Source organism: Motacilla alba, chromosome 2 (assembly GCF_015832195.1).
Source record: "Motacilla alba alba isolate MOTALB_02 chromosome 2, Motacilla_alba_V1.0_pri, whole genome shotgun sequence".
Taxonomy (NCBI): Eukaryota; Metazoa; Chordata; class Aves; order Passeriformes; family Motacillidae; genus Motacilla; species Motacilla alba.
Genome location: NC_052017.1, coordinates 63,746,724 through 63,760,300, shown reverse-complemented (window position 1 = coordinate 63,760,300; position 13,577 = coordinate 63,746,724). Strand labels below are relative to the sequence as shown.

General features: G+C 42.7%; 1 protein-coding gene across 7 annotated transcripts; it reads right to left on the bottom strand.

Annotated features, from left to right (window-relative positions):
• Positions 1-517: 517 nt before the first annotated feature.
• RBM24 (RNA binding motif protein 24) lies at positions 518-11,378 on the bottom strand. Of its 7 annotated transcripts, none has more exons than XM_038127036.1 (6): positions 10,899-11,215; positions 10,247-10,370; positions 9,930-10,015; positions 9,091-9,145; positions 5,190-5,261; positions 518-2,633 (listed from the first exon to the last, which is right to left on the bottom strand). In XM_038127036.1, the coding sequence occupies exons 1-6, from the start codon at positions 11,064-11,066 to the stop codon at positions 2,581-2,583; spliced, it is 558 nt and encodes a 185-aa protein (XP_037982964.1). In that variant the 5' UTR covers positions 11,067-11,215; the 3' UTR covers positions 518-2,580. The 7 variants fall into 7 exon arrangements, with proteins under 7 accessions (XP_037982964.1, XP_037982962.1, XP_037982963.1 ...); XM_038127038.1 differs by lacking the exon at positions 5,190-5,261 and adding an exon at positions 8,619-8,733 and having other exon boundaries at positions 2,496-2,633; positions 9,930-10,047; XM_038127039.1 differs by lacking the exon at positions 5,190-5,261 and adding an exon at positions 8,603-8,733 and having other exon boundaries at positions 2,498-2,633; positions 9,930-10,047.
• Positions 11,379-13,577: the final 2,199 nt, after the last annotated feature.

Below are 13,577 nucleotides of genomic sequence, written 5' to 3'. Positions count from 1 at the left end.
AGAGTGTGAGGCATTGGGGTTTGTTCAGCCTATGGAAGAGAACAGCAATTTTCCAGCTCCTAAGAGAAGATTACCAAGTAGATAGGTCTGGGCTTTCTGCCAGACAATGAGAGACTAGGGCTGTAATGAGCAGGGGAGGTGCTGGTTAGATAGAAGGGAGAGAAAAAAAAAGACACAATGGGAATAATTAGGTAGTGGAATAGATAACCCAGTGCTGTGCAGTCTCTATACAGGGATTTTTTAAGACCTGACTGGACAAAGACATAAGGGACCTCAGACCTTCCAAAGACCCTTCCATTCTGAATTACTTTATGGCAAACCTCAGAATGGATCATCTCCATCTCCTCAACAGAATCTCCTCCATGTAACACATTTCCCATTAATCTGTGTACTTGAAGTCAGTGTACAGGCTGCTATTCACCGCCCCCAGACCCAGAAAACTATATAAAAGATTGCCCCTTTCGTTTTAACTAAATAAGATCTAAGACAATTTGGACAAGAACGACACTAGACAGGATGAGACAACATTTTTTTTATTGTTTTAATACGAGTGAATAGATTAAGAGATCTGAAATGTTGTAAAGCAATATACATACTGAATAAATAATATGCACAGGAGAGTCATGTCTACATTGTAACACTGGCTAGTATTCAGAATACTTCAAATAAATCCAGTGACACTGGATAAAGTCCATAAAAATGCTATCCTGTCTTCCCTTGTATGAAATTGTTCAAGTATAAAAAAATCCAATACAGTGTAAAATATTAAATTCCATTTCAGTCAAGAATAAAAATTGCAAGTATTGTAGTTTCACAGGACAATGTAAAGCAGCATTTTCTAGCAAAGGGAAAAATAGTCAGTCTACATACAGATGAGTGAGAAAACGGCACTAATGTATTTGAGAGGTCTACATGAATAACTAGTAGAGGGAAAAAGAATGAACTAGCAATATTTTATGTAAAAACCTAAAAAAGTGTTAATTTAAGAGTACCCTCATACAGTGCACATACTGAATTTAAATAAATCCAAGTCAACATCCTTAGTTAATTAGGTTAATATTTAATATGCTACATCTAAGCCTACTAAATAATTTATACCATGAGATGAATACATAATTTTACAGTGTCACATCTAAAGTCGCTTTCTTTAGAGCGCAGCATAGTAAAACTTTCAAAATAAATATTTCTTTTTAAATAGCATAACAATTAAGGCACAGTATAAATCACATACCATTAACCCTTCAGGAACTGCAGTCTTGGTAACAAAAAGTTGCCTTGTGTACTGTATGTTTGCTAATAAATACTTTAAATATAATCCTGAAATAGATATTAAAATTGTACAAATGGTTTCAGTAAAGAAAATTCCCTTAAAACAGTTCTTAAAAGGTTTTAATTCATTAGGCTTCTTCCTGCCTTTATTCACAAGTTACGAATAGATGCAATAAATAGAAAGAGAAGGCTCTTGTAGTAAAGGGCTGATCCTATTTTAGAATCAGAATAGCTGACACCAGCAGTTAAAGTTTCCCAAAAGTGAAACGGGATGGGGCGAGGGATTAGGATGTGACAAGCTCATCACATGAGCACGAGTGATGTGTTCTGTCCAGAACTGTCTGTGTTATTGATTGTCTCTACAGCTGTTGCACCCCTTACTTCCACATCACTTGCTCCATAGTTCCACTCATCCAGAGGACAGAGAAGAAAATAACTTTGGTGCCTGTCCGCCATCTTACTAGCCGGCCATCTTCCTTGGGTTGTTCGGTGCCCGTCAGTGAGACAGTGACAAGGTCCTGTCTCACAAAAACAACTTCTGAAAGCTAGAAAGGACAATCAGTGCTTTAAGCTCGTTTCCTCTCAAATGGATAAAGGTTACATATTGCTGACTCAAGTTTTTTCCCTGGTTCAAACTTTTCAGATACCATTTTCTTACTTATAAAAGGCAGTTTTGCTTCCCTGATACTGTAGAAAGTACATCTTTGCGGTTTTTTGGTTCTTTTTTGTTTGTTTGAAAATACGAAGTCCCATTGCTACTCCTGCCACTCTTTCATGACAGTACAGTATTTTTCCCCCCATTTTCTTCTGTCTTGATACTTGAAACTAGACATGCCGCACTACCCTTCCCCTCTAACAACAAGATTTGGATGCATACTGTATGAAGACAGTGGAATAAAAATCTTTAGTTTCGCAATAGCATCGCTTTCCTTAAAGCTCCTTAGTTATTACAAATTGTCTCTGTTAAATACTTATACTGGAAGGCCGAGGAGAGGAAGAGAGAGCTCGCGAGCTTCCTTCGGGAGTCCATCTGCTATTGCATGCGGTCTGTCTGCAGCTGTTGGGGCTGGTACTGGCCGAAAGCCGCCGCGGCCGCCGCGGCCGTGCTGGGCGCTGCTGCGGTGAGGGGCTGCTGCACGGCGTAGCCGTAGCCCCCAGCTGCCACGTAGCCGGCGGCGGCAGCCGGCGAGGCGGCGTACGGGTACTGCTCATAGGCAGCCGCCGCTGCCGAGTACTGCGCGTAGGCCGCTCCGGTGTAGTCGATGTAGGGCGTGGTGGAAGCAGCGGCCGCCGTGGGCTGCACGTGGGGAATTACCACTCCGGGCTGCACAAAAGCCTGTGGATAGACATAGTGAGCGGGTATCCTGTTGAAAGATGGGAGAGGGAGTTAGAGTCGGTACGCGAGTCAGCGCCTAAGTGTCATATCCATACTCCGAACTAAAACAAACTCAATTTAGTTGTTGTTATGTGCATAGGGTTGCCACAATAACTTGACTCAATGGACCAATTATCAGTTCACTGGCCTGAAGAGATGCGTCGCTCCAAAGCGCAGAGTTGTAGCGGAGTTAAGCTGGGGTGTCCAGTGCTCCTTGAGGATAGTATCTTTAAGGCCATTCAAATCTTTAGAAGGACCAGCATTACTGAAGTCTGTTTTAAGACAACTCTGAAGGACTAAGCTTGATTATTCCATCTGGAAAATTGTAGTACTTGTTTTTCAAATCACCCGTAAGTCATTTTTATTACCCTTCTTCTCTCTTAACTATTTGACTCTTAGTAAAATTACTCCCCGCAATACTTTTATTATTAGTAACTGAGCAGTTTGACAGCATCACTATATAATGAGTTCAACAATAGCCAATAAGGCAACAAAATGATTGAACTCTGACTTTATGTCAAGTCTTCCCAGGGAGGCGTGTTAAGAGCGTATTGTGGCAACCCTACTTAAGTTGCTATGCAGACTCAGCACACATTAATTTCTCTGCAACCTCAGTCACCCTTATTAAAAATAAGAAAAAAACCAACACAGGCGACAAAGGAGTTTAAATAGAGTTCACAAGTGTGGTAAACACAGCAAGAATCACACTTTCCAAACGAACGATAGTGCAGCTCACTCCGTCACAAGAGGCCATTGAGGGGAAGCTACATAGATGCTATTAAAATCCATAACAGTGACTCCTAAGTACATGTGCATCACACTTTTATAAAAGTTCATAAGGACACAAGAGTCAAACCTGTTTGATTATCAGGTCACTGATGTCCTGCTTTGTGCCAGCTTGTTTATTTCTATGCAAGACATACAGCATAGAGTTTTTTGGGAGGTGGGCATAAGATTAAGTCTGAACAGATCTGGTGCTTAACAAAAGCAAAAAAACCACAAATTTACAGTTTAAGAAAGAACCATTCTGAATAGATGAGTAAACACTTTCCCATCTTGTCCAAGTCACATAATTTGCTTTCTTGGCTTGTTTACTTAGCCCTTTAGTTTTAAAAACTGGTCATATCCTTATCTTAGCACACAAGTGTACATATATGTTAATGTCATGGTTGGACTTTATCATATCATATGATTTTAAAAAAATACTCTGTATAATTCTCATTTTACATTCATAACCCTGTCTTGCATCTGGATTTCCAAAGAGAAGTACTTCATATATGCAACTCCTTCCCAGCCAGTGAATCTCTATAAATGCATGAAAAACTTCTTGTACAGATTCACTGCTATTTCATACTGAACCTTCTTTACCTTTACAGACACCTCTAAAGACTGCACCAACCTTTGAACACCCTTTAGGCACAGATGAAAACTGTAGTAGTAAAAAGTGTTCTCTATTCTACAAATTCAAGATTTCATGGAAAGGGTTTGTTGGGGGATTTTTGTTTCATTTTAAAAATAGTTTTAAGATGTACTTAAGTGGTCAACAAGGAAAAATTTACAATCAGAGGGGACACTGTCAACTGGAATCATAGCAAAACGTAGTTTAAAATAAAGACTTTAAAACAGCTTAGTTTTCTTTTTCAGGAAAAAAGAGCTCAGTTGCTTGAATAGGAGTATTAGCAGAGAGAAATGTTCAGTTGCCATGTTTAAGACATGAACACCACAATCATAAAAACCCAACATGTAAATGAAATTCATTTCCTATTGTGGGAAGGGGAAAAAAAAAGAGTGACAAATAGGGAGGGATTGGGAAGGAAAAGAAAACATAAAACGAAACCATAAGTTGGGTTTTTAACACTCACCTAATTTATGAAGTGATTAGCCAGAAGTGCATTTGAAGCATACTTAAGCTGGCTCTGTGCATTTAAATACACATCATTACCTGAGCTCTCCATATGGATGAGCATAAGCAAGCATTTTGTATTGGTCACCAACCAAGTACAATTCTAATAAACATTACACCATATTTCTTAAGCATTTAGGGAAAGAAGTATAAAAACAAATCTGAAGTCAAAGAGAGCCTCTTTTGCATCAAGAAGAGCCCATTAACACCACATCAGAGCAATCTTTACATTCAGCACTTATGGAAGAGAGTAATTCTAACAGAAGAGACAGTAAGAAAGCTTCTCAGGCTGCTTATGTTGCCTTGAACTGATGTTACTAAGATTTTCTGAAAACACTTGGACACTTGGCCATATCCCCGAACAAGACAGAAAAATACATGTGCTTCCACTTAAGCTCTTGTGACTTGGTTTATTTAAGCCAAGAAACTAACAGGTGGTGAAGTTATGAAACATTATCTGTTTGCCACATCTTACCCTACAATAAACATAAACCCTGTGCAGGCTCCTCTCCACCATGCCATTTAACACATGATGATTGACAGCATAAGCTGCAGTGGGGCTATTTTTGATCATCTGTCATGCTACAACTGTTTTCAGTCAAGTAAAATGGCTTTATATGGCCAAAGTAAATTTCTACCTACTGCACAGGCCAGGACACGAAGATCTCAGCCATTCAGAACCCAACTGCTTTTCATGCTCTGCCAGGTCAAAAGCTGAAAAAGCAATTCCCAGTTACACTAGAAATCCTTAGTATCCTTAATTTTAAATAAAAGCTGCAGCTTTACTTTTCAGAGTGACAGTGTGAGAAATTGACAGGATTTAAGCTCTTTCCTGGCAGTAGTTTTTATTTTGGAACATGTATTTACTGTTTTATGCTTTTGCAATAAAGGAAAATAGAAGCCGTATTTAACTTTAGCAATAACTGTAGCTTTGAGATACTCAAAATTCAATGACCTACATCCCTACCATGTGCCTTAAGACTTTCTTTGTTGTTATAACAGAAGATTTACGTTTAACTAAAGACCTCGAAAATAATCCTATAGGCAACAATAAAGTGAACGGTAATTTCAAAGGAAAGAAGACTTTTGAGACTAATGCAGAGAGCTGTGGCATATAGAAATTCAGCAGGAGTAGTGCATCTTTAACTCTCAGCATTACATTCTCAAAAATCTAGATATTTAACTTTAAACAAAATATTTTGCTTTGGCCCTTGCAAGGCATTGTTTGCTTTTGTAAGCATAATTAAAGAGTAGATTTTCACCAATGAACAGCTCTCCTTTTAAAAGAAATAGGCTGCATAAACATTAAACATACAAGACCCTTACTATGTTTCCTTTTATCTGATAACCACTAAGAGGACATAACAGCAGGCTAACTTCTGACTGTTCCAGCTTCATTCCCTTTTTTCAGACGATCTGTAGTCTAGTATTATACAGGCCTTTTGATCAAAAACTCAAGAGGAGGCTTTTCCTTCTCTATTAAGAAAGGCAGATTTGCCTAAATCTTGGAAGATATCAAGCATGTCGTATCAGCTAACCATTTGATAATGGGCTTAATAACTTTGGATTTAACTCTGGTCTTATTGAAAACAGTGGTTATGTTTTCATTTCGATGGAAGTACAGGTTTTAAGACATAAAATGTCCACACTAGTTACATCCTTCAGCAATACCTTTGAATAACCCTGAATTTTCCTACCAATATTAAAGTAAAAATTACATTAGCAAAATAAGAAGCTATCTTTGGAAGCAAAGTCATCTTCCCCTCCATAAATTCCTGTTGAATTCAGAGATAGTATTTTATTAAACAATCCTGAAAACAAAGCTGTATCAATAACCAATCCTGTGATCAAACAGCTTTCTATGAAACACACCAACAGTAAGATAGATGCTGAATGTAAAAAGCAGGAAGAAATGTTATTCTGCAGCACCAAAGAAAAAAAATCCCTGCATTTTAAATGCATCATGCATTGAAGCTAATCTAGTTTCTGTCTCCCTCCACCACAACAGTGTTGTACTTAAGTCAGAATATGTGACTTCTGCATCTTCTCAGTAAAAGTAACGTAACATAATCAAATTATTTTAGGTTTATTATTTGACAGATTTGAAACCTTATGTTGTGGATGCCCCGTCTCTGAAAGTGTTCAAGGCCAGGCTGGATGGAGCTCTGAGCAACATGGTCTAGGGAAAGGTATCCTTGTCCATAGCAGGGGTTGGAACAACATGATCTGTATGGTCCCTTCTACCCAGGCCATTCTATGACTCTGTGATTCTAAAACACAGTAGACTGTACCAAAATATGGCAGCACCTCACTAATTTGCACTGTTAGGGAAAAAAACCAAAACTCAACCACAAAACATCTGAAGCTTTTGTGTATGGATTAGCTGAGTATTGGCATGGAATCACCACTACAGCCTGTTTCACACAGCGTATTAGGGATCTGTACTTCCAAAGTGCAACCGCACAGGAAGAAAAAAGGCTTTAGGGTGACTATGTATTTCAATGCAAACCACACAGCAAAAGTGAACTCTTCAACAGAAGGAGATTCAAATAAGCACTGAAACATCCCCTCTTACTGTCAATGAAGTGAATGAACATGTTCATTCATCCTAATGAATGCTGTTCTTCTTAATCTGAACTACATACTTTAGATGAAGATACAGGTCACTGGAAATTTTGAGAAGGAAGAAGGATTGGTAATCTCTGTTGTTTACACATAGTAAAAGAAATGCAACAAACAGCCAAGGATGGATGAAAAATTGCCAATTTCATATATACATGACTCTGTGACCAACATTCTTTCAGATTTATGTGCAATGCATTAGAAATCCAACCTTATTCAGCTTGCTGGAAGGATTTCCCTGATTTAAACATGGTTTATGTCATCTATTGTTGGCTTTGGGTAAGGAAAGCAAGAAAGAATCCTATATTTGCAGAGTCCTTTAGGCAAGGGACTGCCGCAGATACTCCTTTTCTGTTGTGCTCAGCAAACACTCAGTCTCTCCACAGCTGATCCCTGCGCAATTCAGTAGTTCCGTTTTCAACAAGTGTTTTAACAGCTCTGGAGAAGAGTTATTTTGCCTCCTGCCTACCTTAGTGCAGGCATCACAAACTGATCACTGCATACACACTGTCATCTCACACTTCAAAGAAACAAGCAAAATACAGTAGAGAATAATCATAACAAGGTTAAAAAAAAAAAGACAAGAAGTTTTTACAGCCTCCCCACTCTCGGAAGAATCAACATGCTCTTTTAAAATTACATGAAGTTTCTAGGAAAAACTTTTTCCTGCGGTTTTCAGGATAGGAACTGTTTTTTCCTTCCATTCTGACAAATCAAGTTACTGGGAAGCTGTTGTTGCTTAATAACAGATAAATATGATATTTTAAAGCCATTCTAACCAAATAAACAAAATACATTTGTGACATATTTTCCCTACTTTACTGTTAGCTTATGCATTAATTAGCAAAATGCACTATTTCGCAATGAGTTTCTCAGTCACTGCGCATTAGTGAAGTGACACTACGGAAAGCTTAAAGCAGACTTCACCTCCTAATGATATGCCTATAAAAAGCAAGAGTTAGATCCACTTAGGAATAGTTTATACTCAAATTCAGGAGAAATGCACTACATATTAAAGAGAGATTGAAGAAAAAAATCCCCTCAAATTAGAAAGCCCAAATAGACGCACATCGTTAATAAGGAGCTCCACACCCTTCCCAAGAACAAACCTCCCAAAAATTACGAACATGCAAGCAATATGTTGATTTACTTAAAAATCAAGAAGTCACACAATTTAGCACTCACTACAAAATATGGTTAAAAAAGTCACAGGCTACAGCTTGAAAGCAAGGAAAAAAAGGCCCTTTGCTCCCCATGGCAAAGTCACTCCTCAACAACAAAACCAAAATTAAAAAAGATCCCCCCCAAAAAACTTTCACTACAGCTCTTTCAATTAAATAAAAGCACACAGTTTAGCTATCAACACCACTTCATTACTGTAATAAATAAAAAAAAAGCACACGGAGGTCTATTGACTATATGAAAAAACATACATGCATCGTTAATCACCATTTTAGCTTGTTTGTGTTTGAGTCTACTGGTTACAGAGTTTAACTCCAAACAGAACTATTCCACCTCTTATCATCATATCCTTCTGATCAGTTATCTTAACTGTAAACGATCCCTGTCAGATTAGAAAGAGATAAATAACATTGAGTCAAGCTGAAAAAAGAGAAATGGGGCACAGCAATCTTGCATCAAGTCATACCTCCTTGTTTTATCATAGGGTCATGTGGGACTGGACTGCTTAGTCGGAAGGGCCACGTCCCACACAACTTGACTCAGCTGTGGCATTTAGAACATGACCGACAAGGTGAGTGCATTTATGAGTATACATTTATAAATCTGAGAGCTTCAGCATTGCTGGCCAGCTTAAAGGATGCTATTGCAAGAGGCCTTCAATGATCATACTTTTTCTTTCCTTTTTTTTTAAAAAAAAGACTTTTTTTCCTCCCCTGTTTGAGGTCCCATTGAGACTTACCCGAAAGGCCTCTGTATGAGAGCTGGATGAAGCTGCTGGACACCAAAGGCAAAACCTACCAACAAAAACACATCACATTCTCTGTATGGGTGGATTTTTGGCCACTTATTTATGCTATATATATATACACACACACACAAAAAAACCCTCAGAGTAAGAGCCTTTACTAACAGCCTGCAGTAACAACAGCTGAAAGGCTGCAGAACCAAAAATTAGAAAGCAAAATATATCAGTCCATATACACACACACAGAGAGAACTTAAACCAGTAAAGCACACGCTTTCCTAGAGATGTTTAGGAAAATTACTTTTTCTAAACAAGTACAGGGTTTTCGTTCACATTTTACCTGGTGCTCCATTTGGATCCCTAACTTTAGCATCTGAATGACTGTATGGCACTTTCCATTCATTAGTGTATTTGGGTAATTTCTACAAACTTAAAAACTTAAGTCACCCCTACTCATCAGGACTTGGCACAGGGGGTCAAATCCCAACTTCATTTCTGTTCTCCAGACACCCTAGCATAAACCCAGTCTTTCCTTGGCGGGCACTTAATTACTCGCACAAGTGCTCATCAGGCTAAACACTGGGGAATTCAGAATGACCTCCTTTAGAGCAAAAATGTGCACACACTCCACGCTCCTCTCACGCGTACTGCAAAGCAGCAGTCTGGGAAGTGGCTAGGACATCAGACTGTCTCAGATGTGGTCTTAAGAAAAGCCATTTCATTTTAAAATCTGCATAATAGCTCCCATCTGCTTGAGAAGTTTGTATTAAGATACTGTTTGTGTTAATAAGACCGCACACATTGGAAGCGATTCACTCCTAGGCCAATCTTACCCTGCAACGATACTGTAAATGGTCAGCGCCACCACATTCCCAGCAGCAGGAATAACCAATGAAGTGTTTGAGCTGTGGAAGTCTTCCTGGGGAACTCCAGATATTTTATCTCTGATCGCTTTTGTTTTTTAAATAAGGCACACGTGCAAAATAGCCAGAAAATTACTACACGCTGCATTTAAAAATCAAAACCAAAGCACGCCCAACTGTGTGCGTACTTCAGGAAGGTGGAGGGCAGCACTACCTTTTTTTGAAGTTTTACTCTCTTCAGAAACCTGAGGTACGGAAAGAAAAGCCATTGAGGGCTGCTTCCTCACCTGGCTGCATTATCCGCGGCTTGGCACCCAGGTACGCCAGGTTCACGTTGGCTTTCCTGCCATCGATGATGGGGTTGGGGTCCTTACAAGCCCTTTCAGCAGCAGCTCTGTCAGCCATGGTGACCTTAACGGGCGATGCCGCGCATTAGATCCCTTTCCGCGGGGGAAGGAGAAGCCTCCCGCCCACAGCAGCGACCCGGCCGTACCCGCGGGCGGCGCCGAGGGGCCCCGGCCGGCCCCCGGCCCCGGCCCGCCCGCCGAGCGGAGCGGGGCGCCGGGAGCCGCGGCGGGCGCAGGGCGGAGGGCGCGGGCCGAGCTCGGCCGCCGGCAGATAAACCCCGCAGCGGCCGTATCAGCGAGCAACAGGCGCGCCGGCGGTGTGCGAGGAATTGGGCAATTCCCCCCCTCAATCTCCTTATTCAGTAATTCCCCCCCCCCCCCCCCCCCCCCCCCCCCGCCTCTATCCCAACTCCCCAGCAGGGAGAGAGAAAAATAAAAAGGGAAAAAAAAAGAAAAGAAGAGAGAAAAGCAAAAAGCCGGACGCTCGGCAGCCCCTCCTGGCCCCCGAGCTCTCACAGCGGCCCCCGCGGAAGTTTCCCCGCGATGCCCCCCCGCAGCCGCCCACCGCCCTGCCCCGCGCCCCGGCACTTACAAAGCCGTATCCCCGGGACTTGCCCGTCTGCCGGTCGGTGATGACCACCGCCTCCTCGATGTCCCCGAAGACCTCGAAGTACTTGCGCAGACTGGAGTCGGTGGTGTGGTAGGGCAAGCCCCCGACAAAGATCTTGGTGTAAGTGGTGTCCTTCTGCGTCGTGTGCATCTTCAGCCCGGCCCTGCGCGCCGCGCCGCGATCTGCACCCACGCGTGGCCGCCGGGGCGTGCGGGTCCTGGGCGGCGAGACCCGCTTCCAGACTCAGCCCCGCTCCTTTTTTTCCTTTTAATTTTTTTTCTCTCTCCTCTCTTCCCCCGCCCCCCGTTTTCCCCCCGCCACCCAGCTACAATGCAATTCCCTTCTGCCTTTGCAGACCCAGCTTCCTCCTCCTTCAAGAGCGGAGCCTCGCAGCCTCGGGCGATTTTGAGGTAGGTACCGGCAAAAGGAGGAGGGGAGGCCGGGCAGCAGCCAGCCTGGCGGCCGTAGTGCTGGAAACGAGCAGAAACAGCAGCTAGAAGAGGAGAGCGGGGCCTGGGCTCTAACAACTGAGTGGCCTCCCCCCTAAAAGCCACCGGGTCGGTCACTCTCGGTTCCTCCTCCTCCTCCTCCTCGCAGGGGCGGGGACGGCGGCGGGGCGGACCCCGCGCTCGGCCGCGGCGCGGCCGGGGCTGACACACAGCTGTTGGCAACAGCTGGATGCCCCCCGTGCGGCGGCAGCCGGGCCTCGGGGCCGCCAGGCGAAGGGGCGGCCTCAGAGGTGCCCCTCGGGGCCGTCCGGTCCCCTTCGAGGCAGGTTGGCTGCAAACAGCAAGTGCCAGGAGACAGGGTCCGGTGGGGTCAGCGGTGCCCGGCCGGCCAGAGAGCCCGCGGGCACGGCCGGCTCACTGGCTGGTGACGGTCCTCAAATGCTTCGATCCCTCCCCGAAGGCTTGTGGTCAAGCCTCTGCAACCTTCATTTACTGCTCTCTCCAGGCTAGCAAGACTACGGTGCTGCAACACATCCATTTTTATTGTGGTGGTGCTGGTGGTTGTGGTTGTTGCTGTTCGTTTGGTCACAAGATGAAAAAAAAATGGTAAAGCTGTTTCCCTTGTTTTTCGCTTCTCTTGCTGCCTCTGCCCAGTGCTGGGACTGGGAAGGATGAAGAGAAACATAAAGAAAGGAATGTCTGTGTGACATGAAGAGACAGAGGACTGTGGGAGTTGGGGGGAGGGAGACTCACAGGGAGACCGGAAGGATAGGAGGAAGGTTAAAGATTGGGGAAAACAGATGTGCATATGTGTATAGACTTCTAAACCATTCTCTTGCAGTCCCAAAGTCTTGATGAGTACTGTGTCTCATTTTCCCCTTTCACCTTCTTCTGTCTGCTAGGCTTTTCCCTATGAAGACTCTCACGCTTAGACAAATGAGCAGTGCATCATTTGCAGGACAGACTATCACAAAGTTCTTCAGCCCCTCTGGTACCAAACATTTACCATAATGAGAGCACTTAGCCCTAAACTCAGGCCCTGTTTTCCCATATCTAACCCTAGCTCCATTTGATTTTGTCATCAGTAGTTTTCCTAGTTCTAATGGCCTATACATATACCAATCCTAAGCCATACTGTCACTAAACCCTACTTGGCCCTTCAGACTCTCCAGATTAAATTTAGTTTAACATGTTAAGGCTAACTCAAGTGAAATCTAGCAGCACCTGCAGGATGAGATGTAAATGTTGCTTTTCAAGTGAAATTATGAAAAGCCCTTAACATTCACCTGAATTCAGTTAGGTCAGCTAACTCTGTCCCCACATGTCTTCCATCTTGACTCTCCTGTTGGTCTGGAACATTGTGTTAAACCTGACACTCCAGCCACTTCTGTTCCGAGGGCTAATCGTAACTTTAAACTCTAGCCCAGTGACCTGAACTTAAATAGTAGCACAGCTAAGGGTGTCAGTGCTCAATGGAGCCCTGCAGCACACAGCCCGCTCAGTAGTGCGTTTAACTTCTCAGACCCCTGTGGACCTGGAAGATGAACTCCTAAAAAGTTCATCTGAAACCAAATGCAGCCCACCCCATCATGTTTCCTTTCCCTTGCTGTGCTCAGCACTCCTGAGTGTCTTCTGGTGTCTGCAGAAAGGGTGAATTAGCCTGGCTTTCCAGTCGTTGCACAAACTCCTGTATTAAGGCCAGAAAAGCAACATTTGGCTGTCCCAGAAATACTTGCAGATGTATTTAGGAGTTCACCTTTTTCAGCCCAAGTGGAAGACTGATGACATCGACAGATCCAAACCCAAAATCTAGCTTTTTGGTCTAGCAGCACCACCAGGTCTTCCAGAATTTAGAAAAAATCCCGTTTTTTTTTTTAGAAAAAAACCCTAACTTTCCACACCTATGTCTCAACAAAAGACAAACTTCTTGCATTTAGGTAGGGTTCATCATACAGTCCTTGTTCATACTGCTAATTCAAAATATCTGCAGTACAGTTTTCGACCTACTCTGACAGGCTAACACATCCTCTTCTGTAAAACCAGAAGTGAAGCTGGCCATTAACAGATCAAAATATATCCTGTAAGCTATGCTACAACAGTCCTACTACTGTATTAGCACCCTCACTTTGAGATGGCAATCCCAGTAAAATTCAGGAATAAATACAGTTCTCTAGCCCATTCCTTCCTATAACTGAACTGTATCACTAACACC